The 24,805-nt window shown below is 37.1% G+C and overlaps 1 protein-coding gene across 1 annotated transcript in view; it reads left to right on the forward strand.

Annotated features, from left to right (window-relative positions):
* wdfy3 (WD repeat and FYVE domain containing 3) overlaps window positions 1-24,805 on the forward strand; it is a 354,111-nt gene that overhangs the window by 146,358 nt on the left and 182,948 nt on the right. Inside the window, exons 13-20 of the mRNA XM_059988693.1 lie at window positions 5,746-5,923; window positions 8,456-8,670; window positions 9,881-9,993; window positions 16,291-16,516; window positions 18,150-18,253; window positions 21,132-21,350; window positions 22,268-22,449; window positions 24,547-24,778. Coding sequence (XP_059844676.1) covers window positions 5,746-5,923; window positions 8,456-8,670; window positions 9,881-9,993; window positions 16,291-16,516; window positions 18,150-18,253; window positions 21,132-21,350; window positions 22,268-22,449; window positions 24,547-24,778 — 1,469 coding nt within the window. The remainder of the gene's footprint in view (window positions 1-5,745; window positions 5,924-8,455; window positions 8,671-9,880; window positions 9,994-16,290; window positions 16,517-18,149; window positions 18,254-21,131; window positions 21,351-22,267; window positions 22,450-24,546; window positions 24,779-24,805) is intronic.

Here is a 24,805-nt window from a genome sequence, read left to right on the forward strand (position 1 = left end):
GGAGGAACAACACCTTATATACCGGCTGGGTAGCCTCCAACCTGATGGCATGAACATTGACTTCTCTAACTTCTGTTAATGCCCCTCCTCCCCTTCTTACCCCATCCCTGACATATTCAGTTGTTTGTTTTTCTCTCTCTGCCCATCACTCTGCCTGTTCTCCATCTCCCTCTGGTGCTCTCCTCCCCCTTTCTTTCTCCATAGGCCTCCCGTCCCATGATCCTTTCCCATCTCCAGCTCTGTATCATTTTCCCAATCACCTTTCCAGCTCTTAGCTTCATCCCACCCCCTCCAGTCTTCTATCATTTCGCATTTCCCCCTCCCCCTACTACTTTCAAATCTCTTAGTATCTTTCCTTTCAGTTAGTCCTGACGAAGGGTCTCGGCCCGAAACGTCGACAGTGCTTCTCCTTATAGATGCTGCCTGACCTGTTGTGTTCCACCAGCATTTAACAACTAGTTTCAGTACTTTTACACGCCATCTTGGACAGAGGAGCCTGTTCCTTCACTGTACTATTTTCTAAGTATTTATTTGTTCAGGGGTTTGTTAAAGCTCTTTAATCATTTAATTTTCTTCTATGAGCAATAATCTGAGTAAACACATTTAGGAAGAATAATTATTTCTATTCTGGTTTTTTTACATTTCTTACCTTACGAAGTTTATTATGTTTTAACATTCTGCTATGTTTAGACATGTATAATCCCATAGCTATACTACATGAAAATATACATCTTTTGTTAGATTTAATCCACACTGTCCTTTAAGTATTTCTCTGAAAAGCTGTGTTTTTAAAAAAGGGTAAAGAGATTACCAGTTTCAAATCCATCAACGTAAAATTTGAAGATATCCTGTGTACACGTGTATCGATTCTAGGATTTGGAAATAGTATTAATTACTTTAAGATGTTTGTTGGCTATGATGACTGTCAATGAAAACTCAACAATTTTAATTCACTGATACCCTCCAGAGAATACCAGTTTTGCAAGGTCTGATTCTCATGTTAGTTCAGACTCACCAGTGTGGTTGACTTCTAAATGCCCTTTGAATTGACCAGTTTTCATAGTCATGAAGCACTACAATACAGAAACAGGCACTTTGGCCCATCTAGTCCCTTCTACCCATACACAGACCATAATCCTCCAAACCCCTCTCATTCATGTACCTATCCATACTTCTGTTAAATGTTGCAATTGAGCCTGCACCCACCAGATCTGCAGACAGCTCTTCCCACTCTCGCACCACCTACTGAATAAAGAAGAACATGCAGTGGATCCCAAGAGTGAAAATTTGTGGAATGCCTATGAGGTGGCTTTTTTGAGCAGTTTGTGGTAGAACCCACGAGAGAAAAGGCAATTCTGGATTGTGCAATGAACTAAGTTTGATTCAGAAGCTTAGGGTAAAGGAATCCTTAGGAGGCAGTAATCACAATATGAAAGAATTCATCCTGCAGTTTGAGAGGAAGAAGCTAAAATCAAATGTTTCAGTATTACGCTTGAGTAAAGGTAACTACAGAGTTATGAGAGAGGAGTTGCCAACATTGATTGGAGGGATTGCTAGTAGGGAAAACAGGAAAGTGGGAGTTTCTTGGAGTAATTTGGAAGACACAGGCACAGTTCATCCCAAAGAAGCAGCAACATTCTAAAAGGGAGGATGAGGCAATTTTGGCTGACAAGGAAAGTCAAAGATAGCGTAAAAGCAAAAGAGGGCGTATACAATACAGCCAAAATTAGTGGGAGCCAGAAGATTGGGAAGCTTTTAAAAAACCAACAGAAGGCAACTAAAAAGGCAATAAAGGCAATTTAGAATCTTAACCAGAGGACCAGTCTATCCTCCATAATTATATTGAAATTAATGAAATTATGATAACGAGAGCTAAAGTGCTCCTCTACATACTCTTCTGTCGTGTTCCCTATCTCATTTCTTAATTGGAAATTCAGAACTGCGTTTCTCTAATTGGGACCTCTACATACTGATTATGAAAACTTTTCTGAACACATTTGACAAATTCTATACTATTTAGTCCTTTTACAGTATGGGATTCCTAGTCAATATGTAGAAAATTAAAATCACCTACTATTACAACTTATATTTTTCTTGCAGCGGTTATCATGCTCCAGATTCACTCCACTAAATGCTGCTGACTATTGGGAAGTCTATAATATACGTTCATTAACATGAAGAGAACTCAGTGATCCAAAAATCGGAATCCCTCCCTCCTGTGCCATTTCCTGAACCTAGGTTACACTACATTATCTTCCTATTTCCGGCCTCACTAGAACCTGGTATGAGGAGCAATCCTGAGATCACCACCCTGGAGCTTTTGTTTTTACTTTAGCACCTTGCTCCCTGAACTCACTTTACAGGACATCATCACCCTTCCTACCTATATCATTGGTCTCGATGTGGACCACAACCTCTGGTTGCTCCCCCTTCCTCTTAAGAATGCTCGATCTGAAACACCTCTGACTCTAGCATCTGAAGACAACATACTATTTGGTAGCTTTGTTCTCATCCACAGAATCTCCTCTGTCCCCTAATCAGTGAATCCCTTATCAATACTGCTTGCTGCTTACTTCCTTCCTCTTCACTTCTGAGAAATTGGAGCTGTTGGTGATGTTTGCAAAGCCTGTATTGCAGGAATGAAAGGAAATGAATAAATCAGCAGCATAGTATGGTGGAGCTAAACCCAACAAGAAATGGGAATCAAAAGGCGAGATTCCCATTCATTGGACTAGAACATTAATGGAAGTTATTTTGTTGCCCAGTGAGCAAAGCTACAACAAATCACTGCAGATGTTCCTCCACTAATGTCAATCTTGTCTATCTCTATACCCTGTAGATCTAAATTATATTTTTCCTTTGGGAATTGCATCATACGTGTATAGGTGGAAGAAACTGTTCTAATATTTCTCAAAACATTTTGAATATTTGCTTCCAAAATCTTATTTTTTCATATAAACAAAAAAAATGCACTTTTCGTTTCAACTTGTTATCCACCATGTGCAATTTTGATTTTCAGTGTTTTTAATTATTTTTACAAAAATGAAGTGTCAGTAATTCTATGTTATTAAATTGTCATTTAACAGTATTCAACTACAATGTTTTTTTCAATGATTGCATGTTTAAACTTCCAGATTATACCAGATAAGCATGGTCTGTTCAAGTTTGTCATACCTCATATGTTTATGTGGAAATGAGAGTGAACCGAAAAGGCAGTGCAAAATCGAGTTTGAGCTACTTTTTTTTTTGTCCAATCTGGAAAAAAGACAAGTTATTAACATTTCTTGTATTTAATCTAATGTTAATAGAGCAAAGTTGACGCACTTTTACTACAAGAATGTAAATGGAGATATTTCTGTGGATATTGCACATTATCATAATTCTTACCAATATTTGGAAACTTATTTTGTTTCTTGCCTTGGTACAACTTTCTCCTCTTTCTTTTACCCACCAGTAATGGCTGAAGCTACTGTATTTCTGCTGCTTTGCATGTTGTTTCCTGAATGAATCTGTGATGTTAATTATTGTACTAACAAGCTTTGTGCTTATTTTTTCTTCTTAACAACCTTTGTACAACGGTGTTTGCTATTTTTTGTCTGTAGTTTTGCTGAACAGGTTCCGCCTTGCTTGACACATGAAACTTCCCTTCCCTCACCTTGGGGTACTCCAGCTCTGTCCAGGAAAAGGTACTTGCCCAGTAGGAATTACTTTGGTGTGTTTCTATACTATTGATAGGCCTCAGTGTTAAAAACAAAAACCAAAGTACTCGTATGGTTCTGTTGCATCTATGAATTATTAGTTTGTCAGTTCTGATATGATGGTCAGCCTGAAGCACAAATTCTTTCTGTGTATGCCTAGTATTTCATTATTTTTTGTGTTATCACAAATTTCTAGAATATCCAGTATTTGGCTTTGCACATTAAACTGGTCTCTATAGTATGGAGTTTTAAATTGCCTTCTGTTGATTGGATCAATAGGGAATGTAAATCTTTCACGGTAAAGTAGTGCTTAGTGCAACACTACTACAACTTGGGATATTCTCGACTTTGGAGTTCAATTCCAGCACCGTTCTGTGAGGAGTCTCTGTACGTCCTCCCCATGGAATGTGTGGGTTTTCTCTACGTCCTCTGATTTTTCTCCCATGGAGCAAAGATGTACTGGATAGGCTTATTGGTCATTATAAATTGTCCCATTGTTAGGTTGGGATTAATTGTGTTTGTTGGGGTTTGCTGGGCAGTGTAGCTCGAAGGGCCAGAAGAACCCATTCCATGCGGTATCACCAAATAAATAAATAAGTGCTTTCGAACTTGTAGTTTTTGCAATTTTACTGTATTACCAGATGTGCTTGCAAATATTTAATGGCTATTTTATATTGTGAGACATTTCTAAGATACTCTAGACTTTAAATTAAAACTTTACATAGTAAATGCTATTTTGCAGCATGTGTTTGATGTTTATTTTGGCAGTGAACTCCACAGAATTGAAGTTCCAGCATTGGAATATATCCAAGTTTTAATGTTGATTTAGGGTAGAAACTCAGACCGTAGGACTTGATTCATGTAGCATAGTACTCAACTAGATGATATGACCTGCCCAGCTTAGGAGCCTTGCTTGGTCATTTAGTTATTTTGGCTAAACTTAATATTTTTAACTGTATATTCTTTAAATTTACCATTGTGATAATCTAAGTTTTTCTGTGTTTGATCTGTAAACAGTATAGAAGATTGTACAGAGTGCAATAATTTAAGAAATAAAATTCCCATTTATATTGTATCTTGGAGGAAGTTTATCTTCATGTTACAAATGCTATTATCAATTGACCAGTCACGCTCAACTGGAAACAGTTATAATAGCTATTAAAGCATGAATGCGGATAAGATCCTGATTCCAGTTAGAAGTATTGCTTTTGTGTCACCATCAAAATTAACAAGGCAGGGGCATAGCGACAGCTCCATTTCTGATTCCAGAGTAAGACCTAAATATATATTGGTTTTAACAAACAAAATGTCATTGTCACACCTTTTGTGCTATTTGTATGTATTTTCTAATCCATAGAATTTGTTATCTTACGTTTATGGTGTATGCCATGATGCATTCAGAAATCTTCACCTTATTTACTTATCATGCTGTACCAGCACCTGTGACAACTCTCAATCAGTTTTTACCAGAGAAATTGGATGCCTCAAGAAATAGTGGGGCAGCTTTGAGGCTATGGAGTTCCAATAAGATTGCTCCTTCTAATTTCAAGGAGAAAAATAAGCTTCATTTGCCCTTTATTAACTTTTTAGGTTTATTTTGCTTTTTCTTGTGATTTCTTAATTGCTGACATGCCAATGGCATGCATCTTTGAATTATTATTACACAGGAAGTCAGTGATGCCTTGGTATATCTAAAAATTCTTAATTTCACACTTTCAACATTTTCTGCTAGGATAATATGAAGTTTGAAATATTAGCCTAGATTTTTGAGGGAGTTTTGGAATAATTCTACATGTGTAAGGTAAAAGAGAAAAATACTTGTGTGAATTATTTATGCCATTACTTGCTATTCTAGAACATTCAGTCCTGCTTATTGTCTTTCAGAAAACAATTAAAAGATATTTATCTATGGTTTAAACATAAAGTGCAACTTGTGATTGTTATTGAATAAGTTCTTATAATTACAAATGTTTTTATTTCCTATTTTGCATTAAAGGAATTGGTGAATGAATACAGGGTAATGTTAATGGTTTTATTTCTTACGTAGGCCGGGCTATCATACAGTTTCAACTCCTCCTGTATTGCCTGCCAAATCCATCTCAGAACTGAAGCTACTCAATGCACTGACTTCCTTGCATTATCCTGATGCAGTCATAATACATCCAGGAGCAGTACTTGCAATTTTAGACCTCTTGGCCTCAGTCAGCTTCGACGAGCAATTTGAGGTAAATAACTGGGAATTACAATGCAATTACTATTGCGAGATTAGAATTTTTACTGTGCTATGGGTTATATGTTTTCAGTTACACTGAATTCAGCAACACTTAGTCAAGAAAATCACCAAAACAAAAATGCAGTTAAAAACAAAAGAAAATCTGCAGGTATTGGAAATCCAAGCAACACACACAAAATGCTGGAGGAACCAAGCAGGCTAGGCAGCATCTACAGAAAAGAATACAGTCAATGTTTTGGGCCAAGACCCTTCATCAGGACTGGAGAGAAAAAAGAGCTGAGTTCCTGCAGCTTCTTGTGAATGCAGTTGTTAATCCTGTTTATGCCTAATCATCTTTATTGTTTTTTTGTTTTCTTTGTCAGTAATTTCTTTTAAAATTTAATGATTATAGCTTCACAGTTTAGAATTTCAGTCTTTCTTTTGTCCTCTCTTACCTTAATGTAATAGCTTTGGATTAAACGATCAAATCCCAATTAAGCTCAACTTAGACCTTACCCTTTTTTCAAATGTTTATACACTAGAACCTGAACTAGAGAAGCCCACACCAGGGAGTATGAATTTTGTTTCAATTACAATTACAATTACAATTTTGTTTCAATTACAATTAGGGAAACCAAAGAATAAATATACAAGTCTTTAACATCTTTTTAAAGTTGGTTAGTTGCAGAGTTTGAAAAGTTGCATAAAAAATTGCTGAATGGCTTGATCATATTTTGCTACAATTTCCTTTTACAGTTTAAAATACTTCTGTCTTCTCTTACCTCAATATAAAAGCATTGGATTAAAGGACTGGAACCCAATCAAACTCACTTCCCCTATTTGCAAATGGTTATACTCATCAATAGAGGCCACAATAAAGAAACAGATTAGTTTCTTTCATCTGGTATCCATCAACTTCCAGCCAACTTTTAGACAAGAGAGGTTGAATGCAATAATAGTATCTCTTTTACTCCTTCACTTGCTGTACTTGTGCTGAACTCAAACTGAACTACTCAAATTTATAAAAATCTCAAATGCTTTCAGTAAAGATTACCATCTGCTAGATCATCAAAAATGTTAATTGGCTTTGTAGCATCATCTCAAAATACATTCACTTCAAAATAGGTTGAGCTGCAAATTGTAGCTTTTTCACAAAGTATACACGCAACCTTATATACCCACAGGTTGTAAATGAATTATTTTCAGCTGTGGTAGCCAAAATGATTATAGGGTAACACACAAACTGCTAGAGGAACTCAGTAGGTCAGGCACCATCTATGGAAATAAATAAGTAGTGACATTTCACTAGCCCTGATGAAAGATTTCAGCCCAAAATGTCAATTATTTATTCCATTTTTATAGATGCTGCCTGACCTGCTGAGTTCCTCCAGCATTCTGTGTGTTTTGCTCTGGTTTTCCAGCATCTGCAGAATCTCCTATGTTTATGATTACAGAATTTCTTTATTTAAATGTCTGTTTATATTAAAGAAACACTTAGTCATTTATGTCTGATTAGGCCATGGATGGATTGCATCCTGGAACAATTGATTTCTTGCATAAAATATATGTTTTTTTTTGGACAGACAGTATTAGCATGAACCTCAATGAAGTGTAATTTTACATGAGTGTACTGTAAAGTTATTGTTAAGGGGTGCTGCAGTAGTGTAGCAGTTCACAAGATGCTATTACAGCTCAGGGTGTCAGAGTTTGGAATTCAATTCCAGTGTCATCTGTAAGGAGTCTGTAAATCCTTCTTGTGGAAGTTGTAGGTTTTCTCTCGGTGTTCCAGTTTCCTCCCACAGTCCTTGGACATATTGGCTAGTAGGTTAATTGGTCATTGTAGATTGTCCTGTGGTATAGGCTAGTTTAAATTACGGGTTGCTGGGTGGAGTGGCTCGAAGGACCAGAAGGGCCTATTCCATGTTGTATCTTAATACTTCTAAATAATATGGAAAAATAAACGAACGTGTAGTAATCTGTAATATAATTTCTGCTCAGTTTATATTGAGTTCTTTTGTTGCCTTTGAAGAAAGAGTTAAACATTTTGACAGAATTGCATTTTTAAAATTAACTTGTCACTAAAATGTCCCTTATAATAAAATTTGTTTATTTTCAATTGTAAATGCAGCCATTGCAAACAACAGAACTTTAATAAAAGCTAATGGAAGATAATAAAAGAGTTTACTAACATCAAAAGTAGATAAAAATATAGTGATGTTAGAAATATAATTTTTCCAAACAATGACAAGAAAATTATTCTACTGTTGAAAAATATTCCAGTGTCTGTAAAAAGCATATTGTAAGGAAGAATATCTTATAAAGCTGGAGTGGATCTTGTCCTTATTGGGTCAAATGTTTCATCATCATGACTAGTGATATTTGGTTGCCAATTTACCCTCTTTGGCACTTATAATTTCTAATTAACAGCTGTAAGTCTTCTACCTTTAGATTTTGCTTACTCTGTTCCAAAAATTACATTATGGAAGAGCTGAGTTGGATCATTTCTAATGTGTATTTTATATTACCTCTTTCCTGTCTGTCTTAGCATGCTTTAGCTCTTCAGTTTGCAGTGGCTAATATTTTGCAATCACTCATCCACTTGGAGAGAAATCAGCAAGTGATGTGTGATGCTGGACTTCATGCACGGCTTTTACAAAGATGCAGTTCAGCTCTGTCTGATGAAGACCATCCTCTACACCCACCACTCCAAAGGATGTTTGAGCGATTAGCTTCACAGTCGTTAGAGCCAATGGTCCTTAGGTAGGAAGTATACATACTGTATGTTAAAAAGTATTAATTAATATAAGATGATTAAGTGTTGATATCCACTGTGAACTGGTCAGATTTTTGTTAGAAGACTTCAATGTAACGTAAGCTTTTCCTCAACAAAATTAGTCAAAATTTGTGGCTTAGCAGTGTAATTTAATTTGTAGCAGGTTGTCATCAGTTTGATAGTTCCAACATCAGAGGTTAATTGAATCTTGCCTGAAATGTAAACAACTTTTCCTATAGCCCCCAGCCTCCAAACCCACCCATCCCAGATGCTCTGCCACTGTTAATGTATCAAACTCACATGTAGGACCTATAAACCCACTAGAATATACATAACTTCCCTGAACAAATGGGCAGCTCCCATGGAGACAAATTTCAAAACCAATGTCATACATAATACACTTTATCTTGTCCTCCTGTTCTCATGTTATTGGGAATTTGAAGATATGCAATACCAAGAATAAAGTTTACCACAAAATACTCTTTTTCATCTCACAGTACTTGTTTTCTCCAACCTGTATGGTAACAACTCCAGTCATGGATACTGAATGCTGTACTGTTATGGAACCATAGAATGTCTTAAAACCTCAAGTGATGAATAATCTTTTTTTTTCATTTTTTCCTCTGCAGTGATATTGATAGATACTTTTGAATGCATTTCATATAGTTTTCAATCAAAGTATTATTTTCAGATACATCAAACTCTGTTTTAATACTTAAATTAAAAAAAACATATGGACTTGGTACTTGGTCGTTGCTCCATCCCAATATTGTTCGCAATAATGGTATTGTTAGTTGTAAGGGCCATCATAAAGGTGAGATAATGTGGCAACATCCTTTTTGTAGGAATTTAACAGTTCGCTTCTTGTATGTTCATCTTAAATATACTATTCCTGTATTAATATACTCCTTAACCACTTAGCATACAACTAATTTTATGGAATTATGTTGATGGAGGTAAATTATCTCCTTTGATTGTGATTAATCTGGCTGTGACATAACTTTATTTCTGAATTATAATATTGAAAGTAAAAGGATTTGTAAGGTTTGACAAGGGTGGGTTTGTAATTAAGAACAAATGTGAAGTATTTTTTGTTCATTGTAGAGAAGAAATACTGTATATACTGACTGAAAACTTTTAAAGTGTTTATTGTTGTTTTCTGCTAATATTGACTATCTTTGTACTGATTGCTTTCAGTGAGTTTCTCCGTCTTGGTAACCCATTGAATTGTGGTGCCTGGGATAAGAAACTAATTAATGTCTATAGGGTCCACAAGCCAAGTTCATTAAGTTGTGAAGCAGATATGAGAGGTATGCTGTAAGGTATATATAAATTGTAAAATATTTTTTTCATAATTTCCATTGGTTTATGTGAATATTCATAATTTTCAAATTTAGTTGGAGTAATTGAAATATAGCAGTTAACAAAAAATATTCCTGTGATATGTGTGCCACATTGCTCTTCAGCAGTTGCTCTGAGGACATTAAAAGATAACCACATACAGTTGCAAAAGTTTGTGAACCCTTTGCAATTACCTGGTTTTCTGCATTAATTACTCAAAAACTGCAGTCTGATCTTAATCTAAGTCAATCTGCCTCAACTAATAGCAGAAACACTAGGGAGAGTAGAAACAATACTAAATTTTCTCCATTTGTAGACAATTTCTCTTACTGTAGACTGATGAGCATTAGGTCTTACTATTAGCGGTGCAGGATAGTATAGTGGTTAGCATAACACTTTACAGTACAGGAGGCCAGGGTTCAATTCCCACCGCTGCCTGTGAGGGGTTTGTATGTTCTTCCTGTGACCGCATGGGGTTCCTCTGGGTTCTCCGTCTTCCTCCCATAGTACCAGTTGGTAGGTTATTTGGTCATTGTAAATTGTCCTGTGATTAAGCTAGGATTAAATCGGGGGATTGCTGGGTGGTATGGCTTGAAGGGAGGAAGGGCCTATTCTGCGCTGTATCTCAGTAAATTTTTAAAAAATAAATAAATTCTTCTTAGGTCTCTGTGCGTTTTTTGATTGAGGCATGGTGCACATAAACACATCCTCCTTGAGAAGAGCAGGCTCTGTCAGTAAGCTGACTCTGTGTCTTTTTTTAGAGTATAGGGCACCTCTGCAACCCACACCTCCATCTCATCTCATTGATTGGAACATCTGACTCCAAATGGCTTTTGTAGAAGGCATTACCCCTGTGGTTCATGTACTTTTTTGAACCAAGACTGTGATTGTTTGAATGGTGTACTCTGTTGATGAGAAGTACAGGCAGTCCCCAGGTTATGAATGAGTTTCGGTCCTGAGTCCGTCTTTAAGCCGGATTTGTACATAAGTCGATACAAGTATTATTTAGCGTCAGTTAGTCAGATGTTTGTCTTAGTACAGAGTATATATTTTACCTTTCTATGCATATAAAATGCTTAAGAAACGTATGTATTTCAATAACTAAACCACTGCATTGCTTAGTAATAATTGTAGCTTTCATCGGGGCAGGGCCTTTCATATGTTCCATTATTCTCACTTTATCCTTTAAAATTGTTCTGTTCGTTGACTGACTGTAGCCTAATGCTTTTCCAATGACCGATGGCGTTTCACCTCTTTCCGATCGCTTTATTACTATCACTTTATTTTCCATTCGTGATCGTTTTCCGTCAACTGAACAGAAACACTGTGGGTTCAGCAGCAGCTGCGGGCGGTGGGTCCTCTGCTCCACCGGGTCCTAAGGTCCACTGTACTGAATTCCCTGGGTCCTGAAGTCCACCCGCAGTGAGATAGGTTAAATGGGACAAGTGGGGGTGGTGCTAACTGGAAAAGGGGGGCGCAGAGTGAATCTTGCTAAGAAATGTTTAAGCCAAATACGGAGTTACGCACTCAACAGTGTTAACGGCAGTGACTTAAAATGGCAGACGGCGCCGTGATCCAACTTAAAGTAGCGGACGGCATTCTCCTCCCTCCTTTCATAAGTACGAGTTGTTTGTAAAGGCTGATTTATACTTCTATGCCGAAGCAAGCATTTATACCTGTGTGATGGTGTGTCTGCGTCACTCTGCAATTCACCGTCAGAATGCTAGTTGTTGGTGGGGCTTCTATGCCACTGTGCAAAGTTTCTTCGTGTACTTCAAACAATGGCGACTGAGCACATCATGTTGGAGTTGGAGCTAATAAATGTTGAACAAGCATTACTTCTTTTGAAATTACGGCAACGCAGAAAAGAGAGAAAATGTCAGAGGAGATGGTGTGTACGACCATTGAACGGATTGAGGCAGAAGGAGGGTGAATTTTCTGTGCTTGTCCGGCCACTGAGAGACACGGACGAGGAAATGCATTTCAGATATTTTCGGATGTCGGCAGGTAGATCTGACGATTTGGTCATCATCTCCAACCATTTATTTTGCATCAGTGTATGCACAGTATGCCTATAGACAGGAGGAAATGCGATGCTACCAAGCAGACCAATCACAGTCATTGCTGTCTGTGTTGTTGCGATGTGCAGTTACATTTTCGGAGAGGTGCGCGTCAGGCTATGGCGTAGGGTACAGCGTAGGTTACACGGCTACACTGTAACGCTGTCAGCGTTCATTTGACGTAGAAGTATAAATCAGCCTTAAGTTGGACATTTGTAACTCGGGGACTGCCTGTATAATTGTTTGTGTGTTATTAGTTAGGCAGAATGTGACTAGGATGAACATCAGACCACTTTTTCTGAGTAATGAATGCAGAAAACCAGGTAATTACAAAGGGTTCACAAACTTTTTCTTGCAACTGTATATAGCTAAGCTGCCAGAGACTTTTGTCCAATATTGTAATATTATTATAGTACTGTACTGCTTCCGCAAAAAGAAACAAATTTCATGACAAGTGTGAGTGATGGAAAACCTGATTCTATTGTGGACTGAGAGTGGGAAGGGGATAAGGAGAGGTGAATCATGGTTGGGAAAAAGTGAAGGGAGAGGAGAGTGAATGGAAAGCACCAGAGAGACATTCTGTAATCATTAAGAAACCAATAGTTTGGAATCAAATGGCCTTGCCTGGTGTCCCAGGACTGGGTGTGTTTGCACCCACACCACCCTCTGCTCCAGCCCTGTTTCTCTGCCACTTATTTGCTCCCACCAGATCTCCAAATTCACTCTCCACTTCACATTGGCAAATACACTACTGTGCCAAAGTGCCTAAGACTTGCAGAGTACTGTACTTTTCAAATTCCCTACAGTTCCTGGTATTCCCATGCTATTATTAGCCTGCCCCAAACAAAGTATCTTACACTGTTTCCAATTGCATTGCTTTTGCCGCACATTTGTCCATTGAAGCCTTTCTGCCTTTTCCAGGTTTCTGCTTCACTATCGATGCTGTAAACACTGAGCAACACACAAAATGCTGGAAGAATTCAGCAGGTCAGGCAATATCTTTGTGTCTCGGTCTAACTCATCAACAATGTATTACCCTGCATAGATGCTGCCTGACCTGAGTTTCTCCAGCATCTTGTGTGAGTTGTTTAAGATATGCAGCGTCTGCGGAGTCTCGTGTCTATGACTGTAAAACTATATTGCTATGTGACCATCTAAGAAGTAAATGTGATGCAAGAAATAGTACATTGCAAAAGTCCTAAATTTGTTTAAGATGTTTTTTGCCTTCTGCGTTAGTGTATCAATAGAAGAGAGTAAATTTCAGATTTCCTAACATTCATTTTCCAAAAAATTAAATGTTAGAGAAGTTTCATAAAAGAATGTAACAGACCACTTTTCAAATAAAAACTTGATTACTTTGTACATATAAAGCCCAGTGCACAATTAAACAAAGATAACAAACAGGTGCTAATGATCAATGACATAATAGGTTGAATGAACTAAGCTGATGAACTGAAACAGGTGTATAGAATAGTACAGCAAGAAAACCACCTAAATCTAATCCCTTCTATCTACACAACGTCCTTATCCCTCCATCTTCCTCTCATTCACGTGGCTAATTATCTCTTGAAAGCCTCTGATGTGTTTGCATCTACCACCATATCAGGCACCCACCTCTCTGTGAGTAAAAAAAAACATCCTTCTCATCCCCTCTCACCTTCAATGCATGCCCACTAGTATTAGACATTTCTATACTGGAAAAAGGTGCTTCTTGTCTCCTATACCTATGGCTCTCATAATCTTATAAACCTCTATCAGATCTCCTCTCAGCCTCCGCAGCTCCAAAGAAAACAACCCAAGTTTGTCCAGCCTCTCATAGTAGCACATGCCCTCTAAACCAGGCAGCATCCCGGGAAACCTCTTCTGCACTCTCTTCAAAGTCTCAACATCTTTCCTATAGTGAGTGGGGTGACCAGAACTGTATGTAATACTCCAGATGTAGGGTTTTAACCAGAGTTTTCGAAAGTGGCAACGTTACCTACTAATTAAGTAGGTCACTCACATTCTTTGTATCCAAGCAAATATTCCATTCTTTATCCTTGAGTGGTCCTACCCTCTCCCTAGTTATCCTTTTGATCTTCATGTATGTGTAAAATACCTTGGGTTTCACCTTAATCCTACTTGCCAAAGACTTATCATAGCTTATCAATTTACTTCTCTAATTCCCTTCTTCAATTTTCTTCGGCTTTTTTTATAATCCTCGTGCAAAAACCCTCATTTGATCCTAATTTCTGAAGTCGTACCTATTTTTCCTTTTTCTTCTTGACTAAATCACCTCTTTGGACACCCAACAAGGTTCTCTGATCTTTCCATCCTTGTCCTTCCTCTTAATGGAAACACTCCTTTCCTGTGCTCTGTGCAATTGATCTTTAAACACCCTCCACATGTCTGCCACACCCTCACCTAAAAAAAAAAGGGTGTTCCCAATTAACTCTTCTTGGCTGTTGCCTAATGACCTCGTAATTGTCTTATTCCAACTTAAAATTCCCCCACAAAGACAATTTCTATCCTTATCTATAGATATCCTGAAAGTTAAGGAGTACAGTAGAAGGTATCAAACTGGACAAAGAACAACCAAGTTTAAAAGATGCGCGTGTGGCAGATGTGATAGTTTAACCTTCAAATCATCAATTTTTACACCATGGCGAGAGTGAGCAAAACAACAAGACACAAAGTGGTCATCCTGCATCAGCAAGGTCTCTCCCAAGCAGAATTTTTTTTAGCAGACAGGAGTTTCAAGGTGTGCTATCCAAGCTCTTCTGAAGAAGCACAAAGAAATGGGTAAGATTGAAGATCAGAAACACAGTGGTCGGCCACGGAAACTGAGTGCAGCAGACAAGAGATACGTCAAACTGATGTCCCTTCTAAGTCCAGAGAAATCCGGCACTGCTATCCGCTCTGAACTCACAGAAACCATTGAAACCTAAGTACACCCCTCTACAGTCTGGAGAAGTCTTGTCAGAAGTGTTCTTCATGGAAGAGTTCCTGCCGGACTGGGATGCTGAAGAATGGCAACAAGTACTCTTGACTGGCAAGTCAAAATTTAAAATTGTCTCAAACAATTGGTAGTTTATATAAAAGCTGAAAAGCGCTTCGTTAATGGGTCTGCAGCAAACAGTGAAGCATGGCGGAGATTGCCTGCAGTTTTGGGGCTGTATTTCTCCAAATGGATTTGGTGATCTATTCAGAATTAGTGAACTCCTCAACGCTGAAAAATGCAATCGGGTTCTCATCCATCACTTAAAACCATCAGGAAGGTTTCTGATCGCTCCCATCTTCATTCTGCAGGAGGCGAGTGACGCCAAACACACGGCCAAGGTCATTAGAGACTACCTTTAGCAAAAAGAAGAACAAGGAGTTATGTAACAGATGTTATGGCCTCTATAGAGCCCTGATCTCAAAATCATCGAGGCTCTCTGGGACTACTTAGAGAGGCAGAAGCAAGTGAGACGGCCATAGTCTTCAGAACTGTGGCAAGTTCTCCATGATGCTTGGAACAGCCTACCTGCCTATTTTCTAATGAAGCTGCATGACAGTGTACCAGAGAGAATTAATGTAGTTTTAAAAGCGAAGGGTGGTCACACCAAATAGTGATTTGATTTGGTGTTTTTTTTTACTTTTTACCGTTCTTTATTGTTTTATATTTAGAAATAATTAAAAAAATTAGAAATATGAAATTTCATTTTATTATTTTTGAAAGCAACTTCGGTTTATAGAATTCCCTATGACTTTCACACTGTCCTATATTTCTAAAGAAAGAAACAAGTATAATCTAGGTTAAAAATTGGTGTACTTATTAACATATGTATTCCCAATCTGCTTCCATACAAATATCCGTGTTGTACATTTAATCATATTATTTTGACTTGAGTTATACATAATCTGTAATATGGTAGAAATAAGGTTAATATTTCTGGGTTGATTTTGTAAATGTTTAATCCCTATAACATTAACTTGGTGTATTTTTTGGACGAGTGAATGTATTTTTCCTTCATGTTCATCCTGATTTCATGATCCTGGATCTGCTTTTTTTAATTGTATTTCCCATCTGTATATTGTTACTTTGCATCTGTGGTATTTCTCATAGTTCTGATTTTATGTGTGCATTGTCATAAGAAATGACCATATATTTAAACTGACATCAAAATGTCTTTTACCTGGTTACTGTATTTATTGTCCCAGAATTTAAATGTTCTCATATCTTAGGGAGTGAAATAGTTGGATTTGGTCCTGAAAATGTATTCACCTTGAATGAAGACAACAGTCACTACAAGATTAGTAAAAGCTTGCTCAAAGGGGGAGAAGGAAGCACAGTACCTCTGACCAGGGTGAAGTGTTTGGTCTCCATGACAACACCACATGACATCAGACTTCATGGTTCATCGGTCACCCCAGCATTTGTGGAGTTTGATACAAATCTGGAAGGTTTTGGGTGAGTATTAAATAGTTTGGTAATGTAGAGGAGAAAAGGGGTTCTGTACAGAAAATTATTTAAATTATTAATCATTTTTCATGCTGAACAAATTAAATAAATATTAAAATAAGTACTAAGAAATAAAATACAATATTTACAATGCCTATAAAATGTATTCAACACCCCCCCCCCCTGAAGTTTTCATGTTTTGTTGTTTTACAACATTGAATCACAGTGGATTAATTTGGTTTTATTTAACACCGATCAACAGAAAAAGACTCTATATGTGTCAACATCTAAACGGATCTCTGCCAAGTGTTTTATATTTGTAATTAATTTAGACACTTTGTAGAGATCTGTTTTCACTTTGACACGAATCTTTTTCTGTTGATCCATGTCAAAAAAAGTCAAATTAAATCCACTACTGATTCAATGTTGTAAAACAATAAAACATAAAAACTTTCAAGGGGGGTGAATACTTTTTATAGACAATGTAGATGTAATCTGAATTTAATGACACACGTCTTGACATGCTTCAGTTCCTGCTTGCACATTGATAAATTTGTGAAATATTAAATACATGTTGAAATTAAAGTCCAGCACCCTTGGGATCTGACAGGTACTGGACCACACAGAAAATCTGCATCTTGTTCTGAACAGGAGAGCTGTTCTTTTAAGTATAGTCACCCCACAGGTTGTGTAAGGGCACTCACTAAGAGCTTTGCATAACCTAAAATTTTCTTAAGTGGGCTGAGATTGCCAAAGTTGCACAGCTAGGTGAATTACCTATAGCACAGATCTTAGTTAATTTCAGATCAAAGTTAGATCTTAGTTGGAATTAATTAATTAGCGCAGATTTGTACTACCGATTCAAAATATGCTGGACGACAGGAGTTGCTGGAGCACAGAATGTTAGGCAAGAGAAGTTCAACATGAAACAGTAGCTACTGGGATCTGGAGGCAACAGCAATCTGCTGGAGGAACAGAGATTTGTGTAGCATTTGTGGAAGCACTGCTTTCAGGGTTTTGACCTGAAGCGTCAACACATCCTTTCATCTCCCAGGTGCTGCCCTCAGCAGATTGTTCGTGGTTTGAACAAGTATATCATAAATAAGCTTAGTGAGAATTTCACAAAACCTGTTTTTCATTTATTTTTTGATAGGTTCAGAATAAAATCTCATAATTTATAAAACCATAAAGAGCTTTGGTGTTTAACTTGTATAATTTATATACATATTTTAATGATACAGTTTTTAAAAGGGTTACCATAAGCTACAGTGCAGAGGAGATTGTGTTAATTGTAAGCCAATTATTTGTCTGAATTCTTATCAATGGAATTCTTTATAGAACATTATTGCAAAATCTGCTATAGCTGTGTTAAACAGCTGGCTGAACATATAGCAAATAAATATTTTAATCTGAGACTTGCTATATTTGATATTTTACTTGAACTGATGTGAGGACTTGGTAAACAGACTAGTGCTTTTATCTGCTTAGGAATTCTACTGCATTTTACCTTTACTGAATGTATTGAACTTCCCCTTGCTTAATTATTTTCATTCATGATTTCAGTTTATCATTATCAATACATGCTATATTGTAGTTTACATTGATTTTGTTATCTTAATATGCTGTACGTTTTTCTTGGCAGCTGTCTGTTTTTGCCTAGTTTGGCCCCTCACAATGCACCCATTAATGCTTCAACCGCTACAGGAGGAATTAACGACGCAGCTGTCACAAGCGGACTTGGCACAGGTAAAAATATAATACAGTTTGTGGTAACTTCTACTTTACAAAAGACCACTCGACAACTTGATGGCCAAAAGAGCATCTTTATCTGGGACGGCAGATGATATTTACAATACAGAGGCTTCCAGGTACCTCGTGCGGTGTGGGTGGAGGAACTATATACAATGCATACTGGGAGTAAAAAGAGTAGAAGTAAAACAGACAGGCGTACTTTATTGATCCTACAGGAAATTGGGTTTTGTTACAGCCGCACCAACCAAGAATAGTGAAGAAATATAGCAATATAAAACCATAAATAATTAAATAATCATGTTAATCATGCCAAGTGGAAATAAGTCCAGGACCAGCCTATTGGCTCCGGGGGTCTGTCACTCCAAGGGAGGAGTTGTAAAGTTTGATGGCCACGGGCAGGAATGATTTCCTATGACGCTCAGTGTTACATCGTTGACTGCTCCTTTCAACGGATGCTGCCCAACCTGCTGAGTTCATCCAGCATGTTTGTACGTGTTAATTTGACCACAGCATCTGCAGTGTACTTTGTGTTTTCTAAATTGTCGTACTGTTTATTTCTTGCCAACTATCAGTGACAAAGATCACTGCTGTTTGGACACAAACACCCATTACTGACACTATTTTAAAACTGTCCTCCCAAAGCACCGTGCTGTGTCTAACACAACTGACACCAGTTAATATCTGTTTGACAAAAGTCTCCTGCCCTAATTAAGCGGCAGGGTGTCCCAAGTAAGCAAAGGGAATCTGTGCTATTTTCTTAGAATATTTTGTTCATAGAATTTTTCCCAAATAAGCAGCTGCCACGATTAGCTGATGGCCCAATTAACCGGTATCCATTTTATATAGTGAAATATACATACTTTGATAATAAATCTACTTTGAACTTTGATTATATGTCTTTTATACCAGCTTCAGAAAAAAGTCGAACATAATAATGTTCTCACTGTTTCCCACTTTGTAATACTTAGCTGATTTTACTCCCTCCAACTTCATTAAAATAAAATAAAAATAAATTTCATTCGTTGTACATATCAGTTAAGTTGATTGCTTCTTCACCAAATTCTGTCATTTTAAATAGCTAATACTTTGTAAGCAGCATACTTGCGGAGAGTTGACCTGTGTTTTCTGTAATTTCCTTCTAACCTCTAACACAGTATCATAGGGATTAATGCCGCAGGTCCCGGAGTTCAAATCCGAGCTCTGTAAGGAGTTTGCATGTTCTTCCTCATGAACACATGGGTTTCCTCCAGGTGCTTTGATTTCCTGCCACATTCTAAAGATGTACCACTTAGTAGGCCATTAGTCATTATAGATTGCCCTGTGATTAGGCTCGGGTTAAATAGGCGGGTTGCTGGCTGGTGCCGTTTGTTGGTCCAGAAGGAGCTGTTCTGTGCTGTATCTCTAAATAAAAATAAATAAAGTAAATAATGTATTTAGCATTGGTGGAACTACAGCAATTTAATACCATGCCTGGTTCATCTTTTTAAAAGCAAAAATATTGCCCATAGATTTTCAAAACATCCACTGATCAGTCAGTATTCTTAAAGTGTTTCCTGGGTACCAGTGAAACTGCAGCAGATGTGCTCCAGTTATATATTGAAGATCTGAAACTGCTGAGGGCAGGCTCCACTCTGGACCTTCTGTTGAATCTATGGTGAACAGGCATTTGTAATTGATCCATCAAAGATGATTTACCTTCGCAAAGTGAGCCATATTAAATATTTTTATTTGTGGTTCAGTTTATTTCTGGTACTAGGTTCTCCTTTTCTGAATTGAAGGAGACCATTTGTTCTCCTATTGAGTGTTGAGTACTTTTGATGAATTGTTGGTTCCTGTTTCCATTATTTAAATAAGCTCTTCTCCCAGATTTATAATAGAATTTTATTCATTTATTTATCTATTTAGTGATACAGCAAAGATTACGTCCTTACAGCCCTTTGAGTCGTGCTGCCCCAGCAACCCCACAGCCCGAATTAACCCTAACCTAAACATGGGACAATGTACAATTTGTTCTAAGTAAAGGTGTCAGATGGAGACATTTTTTTGTCCTGCTTCTAATAGGAACTGCTGTCATGGGATTTTTGAGCTACTGTTTTTGCCAAATTACATCAGTGTTTTTAGCAATGCCTAAGCAGCAAAATAAGGAGGGCCTAATTATCTGTCTTAGTTGTGAGTGACTATAACTCAAGTAATGCAAATTGCAGTGCATGTGTGAAGCAGCAAATGGGATTTGTTCTACATTTATTAAGTCAGTAAGACCCTTTATTGATCAGGGTTGACCATGGATATTGTATCCTAGCTGTCTGTGTGCTATGCTAGCCAGGGCAGTACGATATGGAAAGCAAGCTTTTGCCCATGCAGCAGACTCCTCTATTCCACGCAGCTGATGAACCCAAAGAAAGGCAGAGACTGATGCAGTTTGGCCCTAGTGGCATCACAGAAGTTCCCAGTCAGCGTTGAACTCAAAGCTTGGCTGCCTTAGGGACTCCATGTCAGGTTTCCTCCTGGAGGTTTATTCCTGAAGCTTTCCCTATGAGTGGGTATAATACTGCAGAGGTTTGAGACCAGAGTTTTCCTTCTCCTAGATGAGCTGCTAGCCATGGCTGACGAGCCCCATCTGCCTGAAGGGACTGGTTTTAAGGCCAGTAACCCACCTTTGCACCTTCTCCTGTCAGCAGAAACAGTTCTGTCAGGCTTAGTAGCAAAATGGACTTGGTTGTCAGGTGATAATTTCGGATGCGCACCATTGAGAGCTTATTCCCACTACCTCCCCTGGCTATGACAGCCTTAAGGAACCTAAGCCAATAAGAACTGGAAAAAAATATATGTACTGTCCTTCACTTGTTTGAATAAAAGTAAAACTGTCTTTCAGGTGAACGATTCTTTCCACCTCCATCTGGACTTACTTATTCAACCTGGCTTTGCATTGAGAGATTTAGTAACCCTCTGAACAATCATCCTGTTAAGCTTCTTACCCTTGTGCGGAGATCGAATTCATCTGAACAGCACTATGTTTGTCTTGCTATAATCCTTTCTGGGAAAGACAAGTCCCTGTTTGTTTCTACCAAGGAGGAGTTGTTGCAAAACTATGGTGAGTTAGTGCTAAATTTGTTATTTAAACATGTATGCAAAGTAACAGATAAAAAATGAAGGTTTTGCAAAATAACATTTTATAATCCAAATTATATTTTGGGAGGCATTATTAAGATAAATAGATTTATCTTTGATACTCAAGTTAATATTATGTAGAGCAATATTCTTTCATTCTGATTATTTTAAAGACAACCTGTTCATTATGTTCTCAATGGGCAGACACCATCATCCAGAAATAAATACACTAAACCTATGCTGCACTGCCTCTTGGGCAAGTATGTGCATCCTCAGGAAACTAGGCATTTAGTCCTGGAGTGATGTTGTTAATATCCTTCGCTTGTACTTCAGGCCTCCTCTTTTGTTAACTAGTTTTGTATATTATTCTAATAATCTTGTCACTTGATGTTAGTTTTCATTTGATTAGCAATTTGAAGTATTTTATGTCTATGTTAGTCTATGGAAATTTATTACATTGAAGGGAAAGTTTATAAATTCAAGCAAGTGAATTTCTGTAATAAGCTTAAATTAGTACCAAGGTAATATTAACAAGTATAAAATGGAAAGTATGTTTGAAGAAATTGAGTTATACAGCATGGAAATAGGACTACAGGCCCAACTTGTTATTGCTGTGAAGCCTATCTAACCTAAATCCCATTTGCCTGCATTTTGGTCCATATCCCTCAAAACCTGTTTAAATATTTTTTTATTAAAGAACTTAGTTTGGCCTGCTTCTTCCATCTGCTTTGGTAATTTGTTTCTCATATCTACCACCCTCTGTGTGGAAAAACTTGCCCCTCAGATTTAAAGCTACTTGAAGTACTGGTGCTGATGGTGTATTATGCTAATTTGTTCTGGAATAATGCAGAGTGATGTCATCCTGTGTAACGTGCTAAATTGCTTTCCCTCTTTTTTTAGTTGATGACTTCAGTGAGGAGTCGTCCTTTTATGAGATTCTTCCTTACTGTGCTCGATTTCGCTGTGGTGATCTAATTAATGAGGGACAGTGGCATCACCTAGTGCTTGTGATGAGTAAAGGCATGTTGAAGAATAGCACTGCTACGTTATATGTGGATGGTCAGCATGTTAACACAGTAAAGGTATGATGTCCTGACAGAGTTTCAATGAAATTTAGTCTGAAATTGTAAAACTAACTGCTTTTGTTACTGTCAATCAAATTATTTTTCTGTCTCCCTTCTGTTGGTCATTTCTTATATTTGAAATGACATGATCAGTTCAGTATTTCTTGTACCAAAGATAATTAAGCCAGTGTATTATCATAGCACAAATTATGCTTTTGTATTGTTCAAGAATTGCTATTAGAGGTTTCCCTCAGCTAGGCTATAATGTATAACGATTATTCATAGTTTTTGACTTCACACTTCACCCTGTGGGAAATCCTTCATTCTTGTTATGATATAATTTCCGTTAGCTAATAAAAATCATGTAAGCGAATTGGTTAGCCAGTGGATTTTAATTCCCAAATGAACCTGTGATTTTAGAAGCTAATTTAAATAAGGTGATGGTACTATGTCCCAGACAATTATCAAAGGAGTCAGGTGTATGAACAAAATTGGCTCAGCTGTGGCATACCACTTGTGATGTTGTTGTCAATTGAAAAGTTGCATTAATCAGATTACAGACTTCTTGCATTCATAAAAGGGGACATTTTTATTTTACTCATACTGTTTCAAATGAAAACTAAGAAGGGCAATATCAATATTAAGTAAAGCTTTCAAATATGAGAAAATTGCAGATGCTTGAAATCCAGTACCTGGTCTGCTGAGTTTTGTGCAGTTGCTTAGTAAAGATTTGGTACTGTTGGATGGATGCTTACAATTTTGGATTTTGGTGTATTAAGAGATTTTTGTTATGAAATTTAATGTTCATATAATCAAATTCATAAACAATCGGCAGTTTAATGGTTTATTAAAGACAAGTTTGTTAAGTTTTAACAAGAAAATTTCAGGTACTAATAGATTGATGTTCTACTTGCCCCACTTCAGTAGGGAATATATTATTGTCTTAATTGTAGACACTGCTTTCATTTCACTCATCCTCTATTTGTCTCTGCTGTTAATCTGTTCCTCTGTCTTTCCCTGTAAGTTCTTTTTTAAATTAAATGAGGCTTGCTTTTCAAATAAACTGACAAATTAGTACTCTTTTTTTCTGTAATCCTAATCATAACAGTTATACTTAATAAAGAGATTGTGTTTTATTTCAGTTTATTTCACTGTGCAGAGCAGTTACATTATTTTATCAGACGCTCTAAAAGATATGCCCAGCTTCTTTAAAATAAAAGGCAATAAAAAAAGTTATTCAGACTTGCCACAAATTTAGAATATGCATGGGCGCGTGGTTCTTGATAAAAGAGAACATTACTGGATAATTTGTGTGGTTAGTTGATGTAATTTACCACATTGAAGCTTTTTGGATCCTTCAAGAAACATAATCCAAATAAGATTAATAATATATTTCAACCTATGTGAGTTTTCCTTGACTCTACGTAGCAGTGTAGCTGACTTTCTCTTTAACATTAAGGTTAATTGCTGCTTTGTGACCATCCCAGAATGATAATGAATCCTGACCAGTGCCTTAAAACTTTTATTCTATTTTGGTTATTTATGTTCAATAAACTATCTCAGCTTCATTTAATTCCATAATATGAAGAAGATCAGTCTATCATATTTGATTGCAATATTTTGTCTTAGCTACTGTGCCAATCTTCCATTGTTTTCAATGATTGGTAAACTTGTAGTCTGCTGGCTCTTTTTTTGGCTAAAGACAAATAAATGGAAAAGTAACCAGTCTCATGTTAACATTTTTAGACCAGATGTAAATGTGATCAACTAGATATGCTATCAATTGCATGTGTAAGAGAATTATCCTTTAGAAACATTATCGAATCCCTCGCCCACCCTCACACTTCTTTTAATTGCAAGAGCAGCATGGTAGTATGCTTCATTAATGACTTAATCCCTGATACCACTGAGGAAACTAGTTGTTTGCAATGCAAATATTGTGAGGATTGAGTACCCATTCTGCATTTCTGCCTTTATGTTTGGACTGCAAACTATCTTTGTTTTGCCAAACAGAAATAAACAAATTGTCATTGAAGTGTTACATGAAAAACTTGATCTTTGCAGAACTGATAATTACAGATATTGACCTTATTTTGTTTGTATTTGTATTTCTAGCTTCACTATATCCACAGTTCACCTGGTGGGTCTGGATCTGCAAATCTGCCAGTTGTTAGTACAGTGTATGGTTACATTGGAACACCTCCAGCTCAGCGCCACATCTCATCCTTAATATGGCGTCTTGGACCCACTCACTTTCTGGAGGATGTTTTACCAGCTACCAGCATCAGTATCATTTATGAATTGGGACCAAATTATGTTGGTAGCTTCCAAGCTGTGGGTATTCCATGTAAGTATCATTCTAGATATAAGATTA

Source organism: Hypanus sabinus, chromosome 14, assembly GCF_030144855.1.
Source record: "Hypanus sabinus isolate sHypSab1 chromosome 14, sHypSab1.hap1, whole genome shotgun sequence".
NCBI classification, from domain to species: Eukaryota; Metazoa; Chordata; class Chondrichthyes; order Myliobatiformes; family Dasyatidae; genus Hypanus; species Hypanus sabinus.